The 23554-nt window shown below is 48.4% G+C and overlaps 2 protein-coding genes across 2 annotated transcripts; both read left to right on the top strand.

Annotated features, from left to right (window-relative positions):
- The first annotated feature begins 607 nt into the window (after positions 1–607).
- LOC131478315 (TBC1 domain family member 26-like) lies at positions 608–8303 on the top strand. Its single transcript, XM_058657018.1, has 10 exons — positions 608–686; positions 1232–1325; positions 1490–1575; positions 3135–3174; positions 3402–3482; positions 3881–3988; positions 4792–4901; positions 6106–6154; positions 7355–7457; positions 8227–8303. The coding sequence occupies exons 1-10, from the start codon at positions 670–672 to the stop codon at positions 8301–8303; spliced, it is 765 nt and encodes a 254-aa protein (XP_058513001.1). The 5' UTR covers positions 608–669.
- A 7782-nt stretch (positions 8304–16085) lies between these two features.
- Positions 16086–20127, top strand: LOC118759863 (ubiquitin carboxyl-terminal hydrolase 6-like). Its single transcript, XM_058656732.1, has 5 exons — positions 16086–16387; positions 16720–16785; positions 17531–17630; positions 17994–18149; positions 19285–20127. The coding sequence occupies exons 1-5, from the start codon at positions 16316–16318 to the stop codon at positions 19857–19859; spliced, it is 969 nt and encodes a 322-aa protein (XP_058512715.1). The 5' UTR covers positions 16086–16315; the 3' UTR covers positions 19860–20127.
- The last annotated feature ends 3427 nt before the right edge of the window (positions 20128–23554 follow it).

Here is a 23554-nt window from a genome sequence, read left to right as displayed (position 1 = left end):
TCAGAAACCTCCCACAAGACTTGTCCTAGTTTTAAATAAACTCTGCCTTACCCTTTATGTCATTTATTCACATAGTGTTATCATAGCAGCTGTTAAATTACTACTGGCTATCGTGTCTAGTGTGTGTCATTTTATCTATTTTTCTTCCTTGGAAGCTGAGAGTCATGGCTGACGTGTTGATGGAACATTTTAAATAACAGGTAGACCAGGGTGAAGGTATTTGTCTCATCTGAAGCAACTACAAAGCTCAAAATATACTGAGGTGACTTCACAGATCAATATTACTTGACAGTTTGGAAGGAGGGTTATCATATCAAATGAAATGAAAGAAACAAAAAACGTCTACAAGGAAGAAACTGAAGTTGGAAGAAAACTTAGGAGAGTATAGACAGGCAGTTGTATTGACTTAGAGATGCTAGGACATTGCTGATTTGAATGGTGACATGAAGTTATGTGGGTATGGTAGTGGCTGTGGATGAAGGTGGGGCTTAGGACCCTGGCCCTCCTGCCACCTGAGACACCACTTGGGAGTGGCTGGCAGCATTGTGTGATGTCACAGTCACTGAGAGGTTTATCATGCGAGCAGAGGTGGCCAGTGGCCAGTAGTCTGGTGACTAGTGAACTGTGTAGCTGTGCGAAGTGAGAGTAGGAGACCCATTTGGAAGACGAATGGATTCTCAATGGAGGTGAGTGAGGCTTGCTCTCTACGTGAGCTGTGACATGGGGACAGTCACTTCCAGGTGGGTGGCCCTGGCCTCCCAAACCTATTGTCCATGGGTGAGCCACTGAGCCCTGAAGGGTGCCCCTGTGGGCAGGGTGTGTGCACAGCTGCCTCACTCCTACACTGTGCTCTGCTGCATCTGCACAGCGGGTGTGAACGTGTCTCTGTGTGTCTGTGCTGAACCAGCTATTCTACTCTGCTCTTATCTGGTCTGGGGCATTGATGGGGTGTTGGCAGTAGGCCGGTCTCTGAGAGCCCCAGAGATGTACATGGGAGGCTTGAGTGGGGCAGAGAGACTCCTGGTTCCAATGCCCTGCTAGGAGAGGCCACACAGGGGCTGTCTTTGTACCACCATCCTTCTGCCCCATGCTCTGGGACCTGACCACCAGGTAGGTGCCTGTCCATCTTGCTCTCAGGCTGCCCCTCTCTCTGATCACAGGGAGAGACCTTGTGGAGCATCAGTTCCTGTCAGCTCACCTGCACTGTGCCGTGTGTGTGTGTGTGTTCCAGATTCAACGGGACCGCCCTGAGGACCCTGATGGCCCAGGAGAGAGCCCAGTTGATGGCCAAGGAGAGAGCTCAGATATTCTCCCTGTATGAACAGGTACAGGGCAGGTGCTTGGGAGGAGGTGGGTCACTCCCTTCATTGCCCATGCCTGTGATGTCAAGCCCTGGCATCCCTGGGGACACAAAAGAGGGAGGGGCTGCTCAGCTGTCCTGGACTCTGAGCACCCCAGGCTTCTGACCAGGATCCTCTCTTGGCTTCAGGGACCCCGCAAAAGGCTCTTTGTTGATATTGGTGATGAGAACAAAGACAATGATGAGTTCATCTCAGACAGGTTTGGCTTCTTGCGGTGAGTTGCTCACACTCCTCATCTCTGAGCATGGATGGGTGTAAGAAACCCCTGTAGCCGGCACGGTGGCGCAGTTTTATTACTGGTATCCCCAATGGGCATGAATTTGTGTTCTGGCTGTTTCACTTGCAATTCAACTCCCTGTTGATGGCCTGAAAAAACAGTGGAAGATGATCTGAGTGCTACAGGCCCAGGTGGGAGACCCAGATGGAGTTTCTGGCTCTTGGATTTGCCCTGGTCCAACCCCTGTTACGGCCATCTGGAGACTGAACCAGTGAATTGAAGATCTCCCTCTCTTCTGTAACTGTCTCTTTCCAATAAATAAATCTTAACAAAGTGGGAAAATAAAACACTATGAGGCAGCATGCCCGTCCCCAGATCCTGACCTTGACCCATGCTGCCATCCCAGTGTAGTCCTTGGTCAGGATTTGGCCGTAACAGAATGACCCAGTGAATGACTCAGGATACAGAGAGAGACAAAGCTGGCCATGGGACAGGTGCTGGACACTGTCCTCGGAGACTTGTTTCAGTTGAAGACGGAACAAGCTGAAGGTCTGGCATGGCTTCCAGGGTATGTGGCCTGGCCATCAGCGTTGAAGAGCTGTGTGCACTGGGTCAGGCAGCAGCCTGGCAGGACAGCAGTTGTCTAGCAGGTGCCTGGGATGCAGGGACAAGGCTAAGTTCCTGCTGAGTCAGGCCTGAGGGGCAGCAGGGGCATGGTCTCAGGACTATGAACTGCCTGGGGCCTCCAAAACAGAGACCTGGATAGAAGGGTGTACAGCTGAGAGTCCTGGCCTTTGTCTATATAGGAGGTGAGCAGGGCTGGGGTTCAGGAGTCGGGCTCTGAGGCTGACTCCCCAGCTGTGCGTGACAGTAGAGAGGTCCTGAGATGGGTGCGAGTGAGCAGGAGGAGTGGATCCCAGGCATTTCTGAGTATGACTTAGCTGCCAATCCTAGGACTAGGTTAGGCAGGAGATTCTGACTCCAGGAGCTTCAGAACCCGGGCAATTGCAAACCCTGAGTGGGTGATATGGCTAAGTTCTTGGCCAAAGGAGCAATCTGAGTTGGAAGAAGTCACCTCAGGCAGAATGTGCAAAGGATAGTAGGAGGAGGAGGTGGTTCTTGGGAGAGTAAAGGTGGTCCCAGGTGCCCTGAGTCAGGGGACACCCTGATAACTGAGCAGATCTTAGCAGGCCACCCATGCTTGGCCCACTCCAGGTGCCTTCTGGGGATGGCTGATGTGGGCACACAGCTCCCTCGTCCCTGGGCAGCCGGTGCCTGCTCAGGACAGCAGCCTCACTGCATAGGGGTCTGCGGCACCCCACAGTGTAGGCCTGATGCAATGCTGGATCCCACAGACGATCCTGGCCCTGGAGTCCTGTGCTCATGGTCACCAAGGCCTGTCTGACACCTGCCAGCAGAATGGCACCTCCCCTCTTCCCTTCTCAGTATCCTGTACAGAGATGATGCTGCTGGTTCTCCTCTGACATCTTTGGAGGTAGAAGTGCCCAGTCTGGAACCTGGCTTCACCGCTCTGCTTCCCAACTCTTCCTTTCCAGGGAGAAGCCACAGCCCCGGGACAGTGCCCTGGGGACTAAGGTGAGAGCCAGTCCTTAGCTGGGGAGCATGTGGGTGCAGGAAATGGGCAGTAGGAGCCTCAAGATCATGCACCTGCCCTGCTTGAAGGTACCTGTGGTCATGTAAACCACAAGCTCTGTGGCATCAGGGGGCTCCTTCTGGAAGTCTGCGCAGGGCACTGAGCTGCTCCTGAGGGCCGCTCTCAGACACTGGCCACTGGGCTCATCCCCTCCCCTATTCTTTTCCAGCAAAGACGGACAGAGTCCCGGAGACTCCGAAAGTGGGTCAAAATGTTGAATAATTATAGCAAGTATTACGGCAGTAAGAAGGTACTGTGGGGATCACATTGAGCAAGCAGGACAGGCATGAGCAGTGCCCTTTGCTGGGCTGGGTGCTTGCCCTTCAGACACTCACTCCTGCCCTAAAGAACAGGGTTCATTTAAACCCATGTACACATATGCAAGGGGCTATCCTAGGAAACAAGCCAGGGTCACCCCTGTGGAAATCCTCAGATACAGATCTCAGCTGCTTCCTCATGTTCTCCAGGGAGCAGGCATTGCATCCCACCTTGTGCCTTCAGCTCCAACCCTCCTTTCATCGTGGGTTGTCAGGCAGACCCTCCCTCTGCTGACGCTGCACAAAGCCCATGGCTTCCCCTCCTGAAACCTCCCTCTGCATTCCCTCCCCAAATGTCCATGGCCCCACACCTGAGCTTCCTCTCCTACAGTTCCAGCAAAGATGCTTCAAGGGAATCCCCAGCGAGGTGCGGGGCAAAGTATGGAAGCTAATGCTGTCTGTGGACATCAAGAAGGCACAGAACCCGGGCACATTCGAGGTATGATTGTGCCCTCAGCCAGCAAGCACCTGCCCTGCTCAGGTCTTAGCAAGAGCCTGGGTGCCCCTGGTTAGGGGACCTGCATACAAGTCCAGGGCCACCTCCTCATCTGCCTTCGTCTCCCTGGGTCCTGATACACGGACACTCCACTGTTTCTCAGACCCAGCCAGGCCTGGCCATCAGCTTTTGCCCACAGCTCTGCCCTTCTTGCCATTGGGCACACCTGGGCAGCTTGTCACAGGGCAGGCACTGCATGGCTGGGCCCATGAGGGAGAGGAGACTGTAGTACAAGACCCTGACTTTCAACAGACTCTGTGTTACCTGGCCTGCCCTCACCTGGGCCTACCTTCTCCTGGCTTTGCATCAGCCAGAAATGCCCACACCTGTAGTGGCTGGTCTACCTGTCACACTTCTCTCTCAGCAACTTCTGGGAAATGTGGGAACCAGAACTTGAGAGGGTTGGTGACCACTACCAACTGTCACCTTCTTGGGCTGCCATCAGGTAACAAGGTGCACTGGAGTTGCCATCCCTACCCCCCATACCATCAACACCAAGTTGTGTTGTTAGCTGCCCAAGAGAAGCTCTTGGAGAAATTCATTGCACACTGTCAAGTCAAAGCAGCTTTCTCTGTCTGGTTGGGGATAGGCTCTCCTGTGCGGGGCAGCATTGAGGCTGATGAGGGTGTGGCTGGGACACCAGTGGGGAAGAACTTGGGCCCAATGCTGGGGGCAGGAAGGGGGCTTGACAGAGGGATCTGACAGCACTTCCGGCCCGATGCTGACCATAGTGGTCCCTTCTGCAGGTGCTGAAGGAGCAGGCCCGGCTGCACTGTGATCAAGTCCATGAGATCGACACTGCAGTGCACTGGACATTCAGAAATCACCTGATATTCCGAGAAAGATATGGAATGAAGTGAGACCTCTGGACTGCAGGGGCCCAGGGCCTGGGGAGGAACAAGGGGACTGGGGGAGACTGGGTGCAGTCCTAAAGCACAGGGGCTATGATGGGAAAAAAAATAGACCCACAGGTCTTATTTATACTATATACAATCTCCAAAGACACCAGGGAGAGAATGAAAGGAAAAGAAATTCAAGGAAAGAGAGTCTGTTGCACTCACATCTCATCATGGTGTGACTTCCAGAATCTACAAAGAACCCTTCAGCTCAGTTGTTAACAAGAGCAGTGCACAGCCTCCCAGCACCCCGGGGACAGAGGTTCAGGAGGGACACTGCATGAAAGCACAGGCATTTCATCTCATCCCCAAAGGTACACATACTCAGTGCCTGAACCAACATGGGTGCCTGCACTTGCTGCTCTGAAAGGAAGCCTGTGAGGACACCAGCTGCTGTGGGCATGGGACACAGGCACAGGGCTGGGTCATTGGTAGGAGGAAGGTGCAGAGGTCCTGGCACTTGACAGCACTGCCAGGCAGATGCTTACAGAGATCCACACTCAATGCCCACGTGAACATACCACACACACATGCACACTTCCCCAACACTGAGAAACTCACTGCAAAGAAACATCTCCTGCTAGGGTCCACTCTTGTGTTCACAGTCACTAAATATGGAGGGAACCTGTGTGATGGTCATTCAGGGAGAGGCAGGAGGGCCATGACCCTGGGCTGACCTGCAGGGATCTCAGGTGTGTTCTGCAAAGGGAGGAGGCCAACACTCAATGCCTGTCTGCCCATGCTGTGAGGCAAGGACAAGGCAAGGGTGGCCCAGGCTGGTGGAGGGTGAGAGATGCCAGAGGATTCCATGGGCAAGTGCTGGGTCCAGGAGCTGCTTCTTACATGGCCACATTGGCTTGTGGGTGCTGACTCTCTGGCATGGAAACCCCTCCAACTGCACCTCAACAGAGATGCTCAGCTGTGTAAATTGGAAAGCCACCGGAAGGATGCTAAGATTGCACACACTGCACTCCTTAGATGTGTGTGAGTCCTGCTGGGCAGCCCTCACTCAGTGCAGAACATTCCAGTGCCATGAGCACAACCCTGCTCCTGTGGGAGGGCAGTGGACTGTAGTGACTGTCCATGGGGCTGGCGGGATCTGGTGGACAGGACCACACTGAGAGCTTCAGTCAAGGAAGCAGCGCCTCTTCTTCTCTCTTCCAGGCAACGGGCCTTATTTGATGTGCTGGTAGCCTATGCCATGTACAACCCCGTGAGTATTTTGGAATATCCTTCCTGGGCCCTGTTCTCAGGTTATCCATCCAGGCAGTGCCTTGTCACAGACAGCCAAGTTTGGTTTGTTGGGAGCTCTCCCATCCATGCCTGAGAGAGCAGGTGCAGGGGCCATGTTCATGTGCCCTGGACCCCACCTTGAGTTCTGGATGGAGAAGTAGTGCCTTCCTTGTGAACTGCAATCTGTACCCCAGGAGCAGACAGTGTAGGGGATGCTCCTCGGAGTACCAGTGTTCCACAAGGATGGGCAAGCTGTGCCACTTTGCTATGCTTGTCACAGTCGAGTCTGGGTGTTCTTGAGACCGTGGTCACCACCAGACACATGGCGGGTGCTATGGAGCTGGATGTCACTCCGTGCAGTTCCATGACCCTGCAGTCCCACTCAGAATAGCTGCTGGAATCCTCGAGAGACTCCTGCAAGGTCTGCCTCACCTCTGGGCACCCTGCCTGGTGCCTGTAGGAGTGGTAGCCAGGCATCCATACCTTGTCTGTTCTCTGTTTTGGACAGAGACCCTGGTGCCTCTTCCTCCTGTCTGAAATGGTACCCATCAGGACACCCAGAGATAGAGCAGAGTTCCAGGGGCTGCCTTGAGGGTGCGGTCTACATTTGCACAGATTGCACTACGCTGAAATCTTGGGGTACACGCATGTCCTTGCCTCTAGTCTCCCTCTGGCACAGCCTGAGCTGAGGCCCTGCAGGACTTTCTCCAGAAACGTGGAAATTTGGCACACGCTCCAATTCTTTTTTTTTTTTAACGTATATTTTTATTGCATTTCCTTTTTTTAAAACTAATTACATTGCATTATGTGATACATTTTTTTATGCACTGGGATTCCCCCGCCCTTCCCAAAACCCTCCCCCCACGGTGGATTGCTCCACCTTGTTGCATTTCCATAGTTCAAATTCAGTTGACATTCTTTCATTGGAGGTATTTACCAAGCATAAAGTCCAGCATCTTATTGTCCTGGTAAGTTCAATGGTTTCTTGGTGAGACCATCTCTGGTCTGAAGGTAGAGCCGGCAGAGTATCATTCCAATTCTTAAAGCCCCGACAGCCAGGAGCAAGACAGGGAGGGGCTCCATCCATCTTCCTACTCACTTTAGCAGGTTACCAACCCGCCCAGGGAGGCCATCCAGCCCACCTGAGTTCATGCTGACACAGTGTTCTGGACTCTTGCAGGAGGTGGGCTATGGCCAGGGCCTGAGCCACATAGCGGCACTGTTGCTTATGTGGTTGAGTGAGGAAGATGCATTTTGGGCTTTGGTCCAGCTCATGGAGAATTGCCGGAGTCCAGCTCCAGCCGAGGTTCGGAGCTCGGGAAGGGTGCGTGGATGAGGCGTAAAGAGAGAAAGAGACGGACCACCAGAATTCCTTGAAGATAGTGGACTATGCAATAAAGCCGTCCACTTTATTTATACAGTCAGTCAAACTCTGGCTCAGACTTTTTACGTCATGATCAAATGGGTGTTGCTAAAGATAATTCTGCCGTTTGTCTCACCTAAGGAAAGCTCAACCAGTAACACATACCTCTTGAATCAGCTAAGGGAGGAATGTGTCCGGAGGCAGGACCCAAAAGATCAAAGAGAGAGAGAAAGAATGGGTTTCCCCTATACCTGGGAAGTTAGCACCCTTGATTAGCATATCGTCAATGGGAGAGGAAAGGCTGTGAACAAGTCCCCGCCACCTGGGGATGGGACACCTTTGATTAACATAGCAATGGTGGCAGCTGTAGCAGCAGTAGATAAAAACCTTTATGCTAAAGGCGAATATCAGTAACATCAACTTCCAAGCTCGCACAGATACCATACATCAACTGTTAACTCCGCAGGGGCAGACAGTGCCTAGGCAGATTACTGAAAACTCAGTGGGGAAGTCCGGCAATGGAAAGCAGGCTGCATTCAGGTGATCAAAACAACGTCCCGCCGGAGCCCTGCTCGACGGGGAGTTCCTTCGCGGCCTTGCCTGCAAGGGAAGCAATGTTTCTCACACCTTCCTGTTTTTCTACATCCATCACACGGACCCCGGCATCTCCCCCTTTCTTTTATATTAAGTTGGAGGTGCGGAGTTCTGTGCGAGTAGCTTGAATCATGGAGCTCAAACATCTGAAGATGACTGGGCCAAAAAATAATACAAAAAGAATAATTAGTGCGATACCTAAATTATAGAGAGCAAGTGAAAGGTCTTGTCAGAAATAAAGGATGAAAGAGATTTTAAGAATTGGTTAGTTACGCCTCCTGCAGAGAGAGCCTGAAGGTGAGAGTGAGAGATGGCAGAAATCTGGACATGTAATTCCTGAATGCTAAGGCTGGTAGATGTGTCATTCCAAACACCTTGGAGATGAGTTTTAACATCACTCCAAGTGATATGCGAGGCATTATAAGGAAGAGGAGTGACACAGATCCACTTATAAGTACTATGGCAAGTGGTACCAAATCTGGTTTTAAGTGTTGAATTTCATTGCCAATATAAATCACTGCCTCTTCTAATGCATTAATCTTAGCCTCTAAATCTTTATCAATACTTTCCTATGAACTATTGCACCAACTGTAAGAGGTCCAATAAGGGTAACAAATGCAGTGAAACCAAAAGATAACCCACAAAGCATGGACAAAGTTGTTGAAAACAATTCCAAAGCATAAACAGTAGCAGCATCATACCATAGTTCAGGCAAATTTACAGCTAACATTACATATGCGGACCTTCTCAAGACACCAAAAGTACCAGGCATCAAGTAACAAGACAGTTGGTAACAATGCACTAGTACAAATTACAGTGTATACAGAACCATCTTCAGGAAAGCTGGAAGGAGCTTAAGGCTCCATCTGTAAGGGAGAAATGTCACTTATCAACAGTCCTTTTGGAAGTGGCTTGAGTTCTGTGCAGAGATGTCTTCCATGGTAGAAGGTAGTCAGCAGATGTACGCATGATGTGTCCTCATGGCAGGTGTTGATCTTCAGACTCAGCCTTTAAAACAGTTCCGGGTGGAAGTGTCTGTTGATCCCAGCAAGCGTAGCATGGAGGCTAGAGAAACTCTTTCCATTGTTATGGCCACAGGGAGGCAAGAAGGAGAGATAGCACCCTGGTACCTAGCTTGCTATTCTTCCTCTGGGCCTCTGGGAAAGTGGGCTGTAGAGGCAATCCTTGGGATTTTAGGTCCATAAATTAGCCACACCTATATAAACTCTGGAGATCTAACTGTATATTCTGAGAGGCCCTTTGGAGTTTTTGGAGAGGAAGTATAAGAGAAGTGAAGGAAAAGTTAAAATAATTAAAAATAATTATATAGATCACTCTCAGTAACAATATCAGGTGAAAACCATCAAAAAACAGCCTTAGAAAATATTTGCCCAAAGGTCCAATGTTTGCTATAAATTTAAAATAAAGGCATATACCCAAGTAACACATTGAAAAAGGCAATGAGAGTATAACATGAGAAACCTGGCCATAAGTGAACTTAAGCAAAGGTATGGCTGACTAAAAAACATTTTCAATGATAGTCTGAGATTTAAATTAAGTGAGCCAAAAAACAATATTAGCTTAGCACAATAAAGTAGCTTCAATAATGATCTAAGAGCTTTAGACATTTAAAATTATAAATTGGTTAGAATTACCCTGTTGTTTGTAGTAAAATAAGTTTGCATGGTTATTCAGATGGTTTACAAATATAGAATAGAAAATGGATTATAGTAAAGATTTTACCAAGATGGCTAGGAAACATATATCAGACAAGTATATCTGTTCTTTAAATAATTTTTGTTACAAAACCTTTAAGAGTTAGTTAAAAGTATAATATTTCCCAACTAGCAAATGCAGTAATGTATAATAGCAATTAAAAATTGTTCTGTAATAACTAGCTGGGAAAAAATGGCATAAAACTAAGATCTATCATGTACCCATTTCTCATCTGATCTCAAGGAACATTGAAGACAAACAATAAAACAAACACACGCACACATATACATTCTCCCTCTTTTTTTTTTTTTTTTTTTTAAACTATAGAGGAGTATAAGAGTAAAATTTCAAACAATTTTAACAAAAAGACGTACAGCAAGACAGACATATGTGGCCACCACACTCACTCAATTTTAAATAGCTAATAAGCCATGACTTCTCATATCCTGACTCAAGAAGTTGTGTTGCATCCAGTCCTCTCAAGTCCCAGATGAGTACTCAAGACAAGCAAATTTGGATGATGAGGTACCTGTATATAGGCAGAGGTCAGTGCAAATCCTGCGAGCCAGGAAGCCAGGACTGGCAGTGGGGCCGTGTTAATCATCACGGTGGCCTCCCCAGACTACTGAGTCAGGCTCTAGAACTCAGGATGGCTACTACCCTCTGACTGAGGCCTCCAAGATGTTACAAAGTGCACAAGAGATCATGTCAGATAAATTTAGGATTAACTAAGGCGCCTTTATAAACCAAGCTTGGTGATAGCATTACCCATTAGAAAATTACTAAGTGAAAGTCAACAATGATAATTCAGTCTGAACTGAAACCCCTGAGAGGAAAAAATTGGTCATTACTGAAGACCCTGATTTTAGTTATCTGAGCAATATAAATTAGCCTAAGAGATAAGCAGTCAACAGCCTAGACATATTTATAAAACCGTAAACATTTATCCTTTTCTGGCTTTTTTGTTGTTAAGCATTACCTGTCCTGGAACTCTTGGAAACACAGAAATTTGAATTAACTTCTGTAAAAAAAAATTGTTTTATAGTAGTATATTGATATGACAAAATTTTGCCCCACTTGGCATCTGGCAGTATCTTTAATACAATCCAAATGCTTACTCAGTTGCATCTATTAAATAAAATTTTTGAATTTTTAAAATGCATATCAAGGATGTCAAGATCTATAACATCTAGTTGAAACAGAATCTTTATATAACGCAATATAGATTAGACGTAATTATTGGCATTAAGTGATCTCTTTAAATACCTATAAAATAAGTACATAACTTTTATCAATCTTAAGCAATGTGAGCATATTGAAAGGCAGAAAACACAAAGATTACTTCAATATAGAATCTTATCATATTCTGAGACGCTTCAGCAAGGTCAGATCTGGAGTTCACTGGAGCTAACTAGAAAATTTTGATCATTAATTATATAAAAACAATTAAGAAGATGTTATAATATTTGGTTATAAAACTTTGTTGTTATGACAGAGGATCAGATTTTAATTCCATGTATCAATGATGAATATTGTAGGAAATGCTGCAAACAGTATTTTAAAGACTATAGATCTAAATTAAAAACTAGCAGATATAAGCACATGGGTACATCCCATACCTGGAAAAATTCAACAGTGGATTAGATGTTACTTTTATGCTAATTTAGGTTTGGTGTAAATGTTACTACATTTTTAGAGCAATGCCTTAAACAATACTTTAAGAGTTATATTCATAAAATTCAAAAATTCAATATAAAAATTTAATAGTTAAAAGAGATGTTAATTATGAAAAAAACATTGCATATAAAGTACAAGAGGCTAGGTGTTCTTCTGGGGACCCAGTTTAGTTTATCTCCTATCACTCTTCTCTTGGTTAAAAAAGGTTGGAGGTAGGAGGCTTCACAAAGGAAAAAAAAGGTAAAGTGTCCTGAAGAAACTGCACTTGTGGGACAAAGAGAAGCAGGAGGGGGTCAGGAGTGAGCGTACCTGCTGGGGAGAAGAGAATTTAACCCTGAAGTTGCTGGGCAGGAAGAACTTCTGTAGAGGATGCTTGCTGCTGCAAAACGGCAGGGGGGTGGAAATGTAAATTGGATAAGATCTAGAGCCCTAGTCAGCAAGTCCACGCTCTGTGGAAAAAGAAAGCATTCCCTCCTCCAAAAGTTACGAGGAAACCATGTCCTTCCCATTGGCCTGTAAGGACGTTTTCAAAATCTATGATTAAAGAAGCTGTTGTTATATGACCATCTGTAAAGACTAAAGAAGCAGGTTAAGGAAACAAAAAAGGTTAAAAACAAAGGAGTTAAGAAACGATTCTTTTGAAATATAACCAAATGACTTTTAACAAAATGTAAGAGAGGATTTTCAGCTAACTGGTTTGAAATTGAATCTACAAGGGTTAAGAGTGCTATTTGTCTTATCTCAACCTTGGATATTAAAAAAAGTAAGCTGTTTAGAGCTATAAGGAATAATTATTTACATCTTAGCCAAAAAAGCTCCTTATTCTTATGACATCTCTTTGTAATTAAGGTGGAGCTCAAAGCACAATAAGTAATCATATTTATACATGAAAAGAGATGGAGCCACTCTAATGACCTTGTTGCCACAAGCATCCAGTTGGGATATGAACAGTAGGTAGTAAATAATTGCCAAGGAAGATACCAATTTTTAATTAGCATATCCAGTCAATATCAGGTTTTAAGTCTGTTACTCTTCTACAGGCACAGCTTGGGTAAGATAATGCTGTCTTTTAAACCTCTGATTGTTCAAGGCCCAAGACTGGCCCCGCCAGGAGTTTCCTGACCATAGGCGCTGGCCATCAGGATCAATTTTAGATTTACATTTACATACTTTTGCCCAATGATCCTTAGCAGTATAGGTGCCACATTTTTGAGCTAAAAGAGATGCTGTTCGGCATCGCTTTGGAAGGTGGCTGGGTTTCCCACAATTAAAACTCTTAGCATTCATTTGCTTTTGAATACCACTGGCTTGAAACCCTGCAAGGTGAGCAGGATGCCTGAAACACCCCCTGCTACCACAGGTTAGATAACCCACAACTTGTTCACCAGACTTCTGGGCCTTTGATTTTTTACAATCCTTCCACGTATGTCCCAATTTGCCACAATTATGACATTTAAATCTATTTTGCTTTAACCCATTGCTTAAGGTAGCACTCAACATTTTAGTTTTGTACCTTTCAGAGACAATATCCATACATGACCCTATTACTTGGGGGGCCCAGGACTGGGCCCTCCCGTTTCCCTGCTTCTGATCCTGTACAGACTGATTACTCAATTTAGATTGACTGCGAGGCAATAGAACTGTTCCATTCTTGTGGAATTTAGACTGACAAGCCTTCTGCCAATGAAATCCCTTCTCACACCGTGGACAGACAGTGCGAGGAATATTTAAATTGGGGCTAGCAATGTCCCTATAAGTTTCTTCCTGTTTGAAATTTTGAGATGAGTTTCTGGCAGGACAACTGTGGCTAAAATGCCCTACTCCACCACAAGAATAGCAATTGTTTCTTTTTTTACGTCTTTGATTGCCTCTTATGTTCTTTAAAATCTGAATCGCAGTTTGACCTTGAAGAGCTGCAGCAATAGTTAACCCTTGAACGTAAGATGGAGTTACCTCGGCACAAGCTCGAACATAGTCTGACAACTTTCCTTTCCTTCTCACTGGCTGAATTAAGGTTTGGCAAATTGGAGTAGCATTTTCAAAAGCTAACTGTTTAACTATAAGATCTGTAGCTGTACTGTTAATTACTGTCCGGCTCACCGCTTCTGTGAGTCGAGCTACAAAATCTTCAAAAGGCTCCTCAGCTTTCTGTTTAACATTTATAAAACCTGAAGACTTTTGATCTGGAGGTGGCAGGCGTTTCCATGCTCCCAATGCCAGGGAGGAGATAAGCTGTAGAGTCTCCTTCGGCAGAGTAAGTTGTTCTGGAACGCCAAGATGAGTGCCCTGTCCTAAAAGCATGTCTAAGGTAAAAGAAGGTTTGCCACACCTCACAGATCCCTGAGACTTTACTTCTGCCTTAGCTAATTCCTCATACTCCATTTTCCACACAAGGAAGTCTCCTCCTGTGAGGCAAGCCTTGGCAGTCTGAAACCAATCATATGGAGTCATCCACTTTGCTCCCAAGCTCTCCACCATTGCCATAGTGTACGGGGAGTTTGGCCCGTAGTCTGAGACAGCATGCTTTAGTTCTTTAATAAGCTTATAAGGCAACGGTTCCCATTCAGGTTCATCCCATTCGTAAATCACAGGAAAACAGAAAAAATCGCCTTCCTTATGAGCTTGCTGCATTGCTCCTTTAAAACCAATCTTTGCTATATCTAGTCTATCTGGAAACGGCTTGGAATGCTTAGCCGAATTCCTTGAAGGCTTGTGATTAACAGCAGGAGACGTTTTATCGTGTAATTCAGCCATTTGCCCCTTTTTACAATCTCTAACTCCTGGTTCAAGTATTTCTGGTTTAAAAAAATCTTCCTCATCTGTTAAACCTTCCTGGTCAGTTTTACAATATTTTACATTATCTTCAGGACAGACACTTTCTATTGAGCCATAACTAAGGCCTAAGCCTCCCTTCTCAGGATCAATAAGGGGAGTATGTTCTCTCCGCTGAGCTGAAGGTGCGGGATAAGGCTCGAGTCCCACATCTAATGCCTGCCTTAAAACATTCCAGATGGCATATGCAAAGGATGGCATGCCCACTCTTCCATTACTCCGATACCACCTTTTCATATCATTCCCTACCTGATCCCATGTGTGTAAGTCTAAAGTGCCCTGCTCAATAAACCACGGGCTAACTTTTTGCACAAATTGTAAAAATTCTAATAGTTGCTTTCTGCTAACTTTAATGCTCTTCCTATGTAAGGTATGTTTAATAATATCAGCATATAAACTTCTTTCACTAGAATCACTCTGGCCCATTTTTACAGCACAGAGGGTACACGACTTCTCAATATAAGTTCTGACTATTTACCCCTTCTAACCTGACCTTCTGTCAGGGGGTCTGCAGTGCCCTGGGTGAAGTCCTGTCCACGCCGCAAAGAGAAAGAAAAGACCTACCTTCGTCGAGTCACTCACGTTGGCGCCACTTGCCGGAGTCCAGCTCCAGCCGAGGTTCGGAGCTCGGGAAGGGTGCGTGGATGAGGCGTAAAGAGAGAAAGAGACGGACCACCAGAATTCCTTGAAGATAGTGGACTATGCAATAAAGCCGTCCACTTTATTTATACAGTCAGTCAAACTCTGGCTCAGACTTTTTACGTCATGATCAAATGGGTGTTGCTAAAGATAATTCTGCCGTTTGTCTCACCTAAGGAAAGCTCAACCAGTAACACATACCTCTTGAATCAGCTAAGGGAGGAATGTGTCCGGAGGCAGGACCCAAAAGATCAAAGAGAGAGAGAAAGAATGGGTTTCCCCTATACCTGGGAAGTTAGCACCCTTGATTAGCATATCGTCAATGGGAGAGGAAAGGCTGTGAACAAGTCCCCGCCACCTGGGGATGGGACACCTTTGATTAACATAGCAATGGTGGCAGCTGTAGCAGCAGTAGATAAAAACCTTTATGCTAAAGGCGAATATCAGTAACATCAACTTCCAAGCTCGCACAGATACCATACATCAACTGTTAACTCCGCAGGGGCAGACAGTGCCTAGGCAGATTACTGAAAACTCAGTGGGGAAGTCCGGCAATGGAAAGCAGGCTGCATTCAGGTGATCAAAACAACGTCCCGCCGGAGCCCTGCTCGACGGGGAGTTCCTTCGCGGCCTTGCCTGCAAGGGAAGCAATGTTTCTCACACCTTCCTGTTTTTCTACATCCATCACACGGACCCCGGCAGAGAATGAGAAATACTTGATGTCTGGTAGGTGGATGGGACGGGTGGGCCCTGTGCAGACCAGTCTACTCACAGTCATAGAGCCATGTGACTGGGTCTGTGTCCCTCTCTGGCTCCTGGGTGTGGAGGGCAGTCTCTCTTTGGAGGGTTCCTTAGAAGTCTGGGCCAGCAGAGGCCTCCCCTACACATTCTGTCCTCCCTGTCACCCAAGACCATGTAGCTTTGCTCTGGCCTCCAGGTCAATGGGTCCTGTCTGTGTCCAAGTGCCTGATGTCCCCACTGGCTTCTGTGCCTCCCACCCACTGAGCACACTAAGGAACTCCTGGAGGCAGCATCCCCAGTGCACCAATCCTTCCTCCATCGTGTGTATGACCATGTCACGACACACCCAGTCGGTGTGTAGCATTTCTCACAGTTACTTGGGGCAGCCTGGATTGCATCCCACGCAGTCCTGCAAGCACCCACATTCTGAGGTTTCTCTCACTGGCCATCTGTCCAACCCACTTGTCCTCTGAGAGTCTCCTTTGGCCCTGCCTGTGGCTCTGCCAGCTTCCTGGAAGGGGGCTCTGATCCCAAGGCTGGGGCTGACCCTACTCAGGTCTCTACAAGCCAGGATCACCAATGCTGAAGACACTCCAGGAGCACTTGGGACACATCATGCATCGTACACTCCCAACTCTCGAAAAACACCTGGTGAGTGAGCCTCCTTGCTGCCCTGGGGTTCTCATCACACAGATGGGGACCCATACAGTCACCAGTCCTTACTGATTCTGGGAAGCCCTATTCTTCCAAAGGCTTTCCTGGGTTACCCAGCTCTGCAGCAGTGTGGGTGTTAGGTTTGCTCTCCAGAACATGGTGACCGACGTTTGCAAAGATGTAAGGGGGTGCTCCCCAGGAGACTGTACGGCTGTGAAATACGCATGCACCTGCTACTGGGATGCCAGCGCTCAGAGGCTTTGCTAAGGGGGTCATCATGGGAGGTCCACCCTGCTCCCAGTCCTTAGCTCCCTCTGCCTTTTTCTCAGGAGAAGCAGGGAGTGTGGCTCAGTGACACCATTGCCCACTGGTTTACCCAAGGTTTCCTGGATGAAGTAAGTGCCCCCTGGTGGACCCTTGCCCAGGGAACCTTCTGCCCACCGCCCCCCCCACACACACACTGTGTCCCACAGCAGGGCTGGTTTCCCCCCCCCACACACAATATACACCCGCTGTGTCCACAGCAGGGCTGAAGTGCCCCAGCCCAGCAGATGAAGGAGGGACCCTGCTCTGCATACAGAGAGACCCTGCCCCCAAGCTGAGGTTGAGTGTCAGGCCAACAGGGAGGGACAGGTCCCTTGGGCACACTGCCAGAGAAGACTGACCAAGCCTCAAGTCTGCAGGAGGAGACAAGAGATGCCTAAGGCCTGAGCAGACCGTACAGGGTGGAGCTTGATTGCTGGGTTTTCACTGCTGGGTTGGGCCTCAGGGTGGACCTGGGCTGCTATGACCTCACTGCTGAGTCGACTCACAGCACACTGATGTCACACACAGGTCACTGTGGCATGTGCCTTCCCATGTCCTCCAACACACAGAGCATCACCTTGGTCCCCCTGGTGCTGTCTGCTCCTGCCAGACCTCGCCCCTCCTCTCTCTAGACCTGGGGCCACAGATGTGGCTGACAGACATGCCCACAGCAGCCAGCGACAGGAGTCCCCACATAGGGACCTATGGCTTCATGTGAGACAGCTCCCTGGGGTCTGCACCTGTGGCGGGGCAGGTGCACTGCCCACCCTACAGCCCCCAGGTGTCCTGCTCAGGCCTGGATGGGAACAGTTCTCTCACACCTTCTCTTCCTAGGTGCCGTTCCCGCTGGCCCTGAGGATTTGGGACATTGTTATATTAGAAGGGACACACATACTCACCACTGTGGCCTCTGTGGCCTTGAAACTGAACCAAAGTAAGTTCTCAGGGCCTAGAGAGGCCAGGGTGCCAGTGAAGGGAAGCAAGGGTCCCATGCTGATGCACAGATAGTAGAGCTGAGGATGAGGAGGTTTGATGAGCCCTAGGTCACCGGGGAGGGCACTGAGAAGCCTCCTGGGCTACCCCGATCAGTCCAGTACAGTGCACAGGGATGCATGGGCAGGGGTTGTTCCCTGGAAGTGTGGTCCCAGACAAGTCCCTTCCATGCTTGACTTGCCACCCATGGGGTACCCATGGCAGCAGCCAGCAGCTGTTAATGAAGGGACAAGGATTGGAGCAGCCATGGCTGCTGGGCCATCTCTGTGGTCCCTCCCAGCCTGACATCCACACTCATACCTAGGGCGCCTGCTGAAGATGCCCCAGAACCAAATCCGGGAGTTCCTGCAGGTTACCCTGAAGCAAGCCTGGAACCAGGACAATGATGTTGTCATCAAGAAGCTACAAGCCTCCAAGCGTGACCTGGCCAAGCGACAGTGCCTCCTCCTGCCTTCTGAAAGTAAGCTCTGCTAGGGCTCTGGTCCGCTTCTCTTGGCAGGGGGGTGTTAGCAGTGGGAGGGCCCAGCTGTGGGATTTCTACCTTCTCCTCTTCTCCTCACACCCCTTGTCTTCCCGTGTTCCTCAGCTCTGCTTGACAATGTTCTGATCACAAGGCCAGGCTGGGCCTCAGGCAGCTTCCAATACGGTCATTTGGAGAGGGTGCAGGGGTGATGGCTCTCCCATCCCACAAAGTTGCCGCCCTACCTGGAAGGCCCAGTTTCCCTGACTCCACCTGTAGGCTTGGGACTGCAGGTTCCTGCGCAGAACCCAGAGCGTAGTTGAGTGTGTGTGGGGTGACCCTGCCTGACGCCAAGGCCTCTAAGGGCACAGCACCACCCACCTGTGTATGTGATGCAGAGAGTCCCTGTGCTTGCCCGTGGTTGCTGCCAGAGATGACTGGAGATCCTGGGTCAGGCATGCAGAATAGAGATGGGCTTGTCCCAGTTCTGGAGATTGGAGGGGCAGGCTTGTGCTGGAACTGGTCAGGCTGCCCAATGGGTACCTTCCTTGTGCCCTTGCATAGCACAGATGGTGAAGGCCAAATCTCCCTCAACATGAGTTCATGTTGTGTCCTCAGGTGGCAGAGGCTCAAGGGCAGAGGCCCAGGGCTCTGAGCCCGCACTGTGGAGGACAGCATCTCTTGTCCCCAAGGGCCCTGCCTGGGACTGCATCTTTGCCCCACACGCGCAGCTCTTCCTACCAACACTGGAGGGTTCAGATCCATCCTAGCCATTTAAGGGGGACCCGAATGCTCATAGGTCAGCCATTCCTCCCATGATGCAACACAGGGAAACCGAGGAGTTAGGTGACAGGGCCACCATGAGTCCTGAGTGGTACCAAGTATCCCCAAAGATGAGGCTGAGAGGCAGGACCCTCAGGTCCTGTGCATCTCTTGGGACCATCCAGGGAAGCCAGAGGTGTTCCTGACACTGCCCTGGTCCAGGCTACACACAGCCTTCCCTTGGGGTCAGCAACCTGGATGCTGTCCTCATGTCACTTGTGTGTTGGAGACCCAAAGGATTAGGTGTGTACCTTGCACTCTGCAGGCCACATAGTACCCATGGAGAAGCAAACTTGCTGTGTTTTCCTTTCAGCAAAGCCGGGTGAGGCCTGCAGCAGGAACCATGGGCAGATCCACAACCCTGAAAAGACTGCCTCTAAAGCCCTGCAGGGTAGGGACACAGCTCAGGACCAGGGACCACCATGGCAGCCCCCTGAGTCTTCAGATTCCCTCACCGAGAGCAGCTTTTCTGAACCACCCACCATCTATGTTGATTGGGTAGAAGATACAGAGGAGGAAGAAAACTCTTCCGAGGAAGACATCTTTGAATGCCTCAACCGAGACACACAAGTACAAGCTCAGGTGGCTCCACGTGGGCCCAGCATCACCAAGACTCCATGGAGCGTGTGGCACAAGGGAAGGTTACTCCAGTGGTGGAGTCTTCCCAATCTACAAGCGCCAGTGACAGGTGCAGATGGCCCACTGCTGGAGACGGGCAGCCAGGAGGGCCTCTGTGCTCCTCTGCATTCCTCCAAGCCCCTGGCTCCAGGACCCACGCAGGCCATCCAGGCCCAAAGTTCAGGCCTGAAGATAGCTTCCCTCCATGACTTCCACCGGAGTACCCTGAATTATGGTGACTCTGATGGGCTGGGGCCTCCCCGAGCCTGACCTCTCTGGTTGGCCGCGCCATGGGGCAGCTTCATGTCTGCGGGAGTTTTGAAGAAGCAATGAGCCCCCATGGTGTCCACTCCAGAATGAACAGTAACCTACCGTGCCTAAGTATGGTGGCCTCCTCACTGCAGGGGACGCCTCTTGGGGACTGCTGCCCCCCTCCCTGCTTCCTCCTGATGGACTAAGGATGTGAGTCTGGATGTGCTAAGCATGGAGACCAGGCTGTGTCCCCTTGCACTCTGCTGAAGGAGCTCTTAGGACTTCACCCTCTTCATTGTTAATTAAATTGTTCGTTCAGAATGTGTTTGCTCTCATTTTGTGTCTGCAGAACCCAGCTGCAGCAGCTACCCGAGGTTCCTGCCAAGCTTCCAGAGGCTCCATGGGCTCCAGCCCCATGCAGATACCTGCTGACCCTGGGTGTCTGCACTGCCTTGCTGGGGAAAAGCCGGTACAAGCATGGGTGTCTCGTGCTGACCAAGCTTCCTCCAGACCAGGTCCTGAGACTGTGATGCCCAGAAATGTGTGGTCATAGGAAGTACTCACCCATGGAGGGGAGGAGGACTGACTGCCAGGGACCCTCAGTACCCAGGTTCCTAAAGGGCTCTGGTAGCTGGACCGCAGCACCCATTGGTTCACATGAGATACAGGGCTGGGGACGTACCTGACCAGGCAGCCACATCCACCTGTGTGCAGGCTGAAGCAGATGACTAAACTGAGCCCCACACTAGCTGGTACACAGAAGAGTCAAGTCTGAGGTCATCCCAGGTAAGATTTCTTTGTGGACTCCTCAACTAGAACCCTGGACGCAGGCCCTGGATGCAGGGCAAACACAGGCTGTGTGGTGTGACCTTGGAGTGCACATATGGGGACCGGCCCTCAGGTGCTGATGCCTTTGTGATCAACAGCATGGCCAGATGCACACGAGGGACAAATCAGCTACTTCATCTAGGAAAACAGGGCATGTCAACTGCCTCATCAGAGGATAGAAAGCAAAACAGGTTAGACAACCTTCCTGGCTCAGCTTTGCAGCATGTCCCTGGGCTTGCGGGTGCACTAATGTAGATGCTGACGAATAGACCTTGGAAAGATTTTTCTCAATCCTGGTACAGCAAAACCAACAACTTCTCCGCAGTATCACAACCACACAGGTAACACCCTCAGAACACTCTTCTCCTCATCAGGGTTTCTAATGATGTAGTTTAGCAAGGAGGATACTACAGAGGAAAAAATAATACTGAAAACACATGTCCCATCCATGTTCTTTGGCACCTGGCATCCTGCACCTTAATCAGAGGTCCACACAGGCATGCAGCCCTCTCACCTGTGTAAACACTATTTAAAATAATATTTAAAAGTTAACAAGTCTTCAAACAAGCAAGCAAAAATAATTCCAGATGAAGGAAAGAAAAGGCTGCCTTGCAGTCTGTGCATGTGCACTGTCAGTTGCTAGGGAAGGGGAGGGAGAGAGAGCACCCTGAAGCCAACCCCTCTTAGCCTGACACAGGGAACTCAGCAGCTCATATGTAGATGGTAGAGCAAAAGTGAGGTTATGACCCTGTGCGGTTGACCCTGCAGGTAGAGACCTATGAGAGGCAAATTCTGCATCCTTTTCCACATGCTGAGTCCGGGCACTTCGGACTGTCAGTGCAGATTAGCCAGCAAGCACCACTTTGTTTGGGGGTTTAGTTTTGTTTGTAAGATTTATTGTATTTGAAAGGCATGTTTTGCAAAGAAAGAGAGGAGAGAAAAAAGGTCTTCTATCCTCTGATTCAATTTCCAAATGGTGGATTGGTCAGTGTTGAGTTGTTTACAGCTGGGCATCTCCAGGAGCTTCTGGGTCTCCAAGTTCTCCTACAGAAAACATGCAGAGGCATGACCTAAAGAACAGACTGAGTCGGGGGTTGGACTAGTGGTTCAGGTGGTAGGGGACCATGTCCTATAGCAGAGGTGTAGGGTGGGAGGTTAGCCTAGTGGCTTAAGCATTGGGTGAGGTGACAGTGTCCTACCACAAAGCCTTAGGGCAGGATGCCAGCCTAGCAGTTCAGGCGTTGGGTAAGACAACCATGTCCCATAGCAGAGGTGTAGGGTGGGAGACCTGGATTGAGTTCCAGCCTCTTGGATCTGTTGACCCACACCCAGCTGTTGCAAGAAATGGTTGAGTAAAACAATGGACATGGGCCCAGCACAATTTCTCAATTGAGTAATCCTCTGCTTGCAAACGTAGACATCCTTCCTGGCTACTGGTTCATGGCCCAACTGCTCCACTTTCCATGCAGCTCTCTGCTTATTGCCTGGCAAAAAATTAGAAATAGCCCAAAGCCTTGGGACCCTGTACCCACATGGGAGATTGAGTAGAAGGTTCTGGATCCACGCTTTGGATTGGCTCAGCTCTGATAGTCATAAACACTCATTGAGTTAACCAGTGGATGGAAGATCTGTCTCTGTCTTTACTTCTGCCAGTAAATCCATTTTTAATTAAAAAGTAATACTTTTTAATGCTTTTTGAGATGTTTTTGGAATACATTTTATCATTTTTTATGATGTAGCTCCATAGGTTCAAGGCTTCCTTCTCTCCCCTCCCCAGTTTGCCTCCTCCCACTGACCTGCTCTATATTATTATAATTGTATAATCCTTCAAAAACAGTCACAAGTCCATCATTCTACTGTTTTATTATAGCCTATCATTATAAGTATAGGCAGTGGTAGAAAATCCAGCATCCTGTTGTTGAGATGTATTTAATAGCTTCATTGGAAGTCCACCTTTTATTCAGGAGTAGAGGTGCATACTACAATTATCTTCAGTTCTCAATATGATAATTTCTATTATACAGCTCTTTTACATGAATATCTGCAGAAGCATGCTTGCCTATATATGTATTGATCTTTCATTTTGCATGGAGATTGCTGTATATCAGAGAGAACATGTAATATTTGTCTTTTGGGAAATGGCTTCTTTCACTGAGCATATTGGTCTCTAGTCAGGACTATTTTATTGCAAGTGATAGAATTTCATTGTTTTTGATGGCTGAGTAGTATTCCGTGGAGTAGATGTACCACAGTTTCCTTATCCATTCCTCTTCTGATGGGCATCCGGGTTGTTTCCATGTCTTTGCTATTGTAGAGTGTGCTGCAGTAAGTGTAAGAGTACAGTTCACTTTTCATATGCGTATTTCATTTCCTTTAGATTTATTCTCAGAAGTGGAAATGGGTGGGTCAGTTGTCTTAGCACTTCCCTAGTAACCACCATAGTGGCTGTACTAGCCTACACTCCCACCAACAGTGAGGGAGGGTACCCTTTTCCCTGCATCCATACCAGCAGGTGTTGTTAGTAGAGTTATGAGTGTAAACCAATCTCATGGCAGTTAGGTGGACCGTCAATTTAGTGTTTGTGTTTCTGTGGTAGCTAGGGAGCCTGAGCATCTTTTCATATGTCTATTATTAGCCATTTAAATGTGTTCTTTTGGAAAATGTCTATGCTTCCTTCACCCATTTCTTCAGAGGGTTGTTTTGCTGTAGAGTTTCTGAAGCTATTTTTATAAATCCTGGATAGGAATCCCCAACCAGTTGCGTAGTGTACAAAGCTTTTCTCCCATTCAGCTGGTTGTTTCTTCATTTTGCTGATCATTTCCTTTGCTGTAGAGAAGCCTCTCAGTTGGATGTAGTCCCTTCTGTTAGCTTTGGCTTTGCTTTGG

Source organism: Ochotona princeps, chromosome 29 (genome assembly GCF_030435755.1).
Source record: "Ochotona princeps isolate mOchPri1 chromosome 29, mOchPri1.hap1, whole genome shotgun sequence".
Taxonomy (NCBI): Eukaryota; Metazoa; Chordata; class Mammalia; order Lagomorpha; family Ochotonidae; genus Ochotona; species Ochotona princeps.
This window is presented reverse-complemented; position numbering and strand designations above follow the sequence as displayed.

Excerpts from the sequence above, each read along its gene's own strand:
- LOC131478315 (XM_058657018.1), top strand. Across the intron at positions 3,175-3,401 it reads ACAGTGCCCTGGGGACTAAG|CAAAGACGGACAGAGTCCCG; the intron begins GTGAGAGCCAGT and ends ATTCTTTTCCAG. Across the intron at positions 7,458-8,226 it reads GGTCCAGCTCATGGAGAATT|TTGGAGGTGCGGAGTTCTGT; the intron begins GCCGGAGTCCAG and ends TTTTATATTAAG.
- LOC118759863 (XM_058656732.1), top strand. The coding sequence starts at position 16,316 with ATGCTGAAGACACTCCAGGAGCACTTGGGACACATCATGCATCGTACA. Across the intron at positions 16,388-16,719 it reads CAACTCTCGAAAAACACCTG|GAGAAGCAGGGAGTGTGGCT; the intron begins GTGAGTGAGCCT and ends CCTTTTTCTCAG. Across the intron at positions 17,631-17,993 it reads GGCCTTGAAACTGAACCAAA|GGCGCCTGCTGAAGATGCCC; the intron begins GTAAGTTCTCAG and ends ACTCATACCTAG.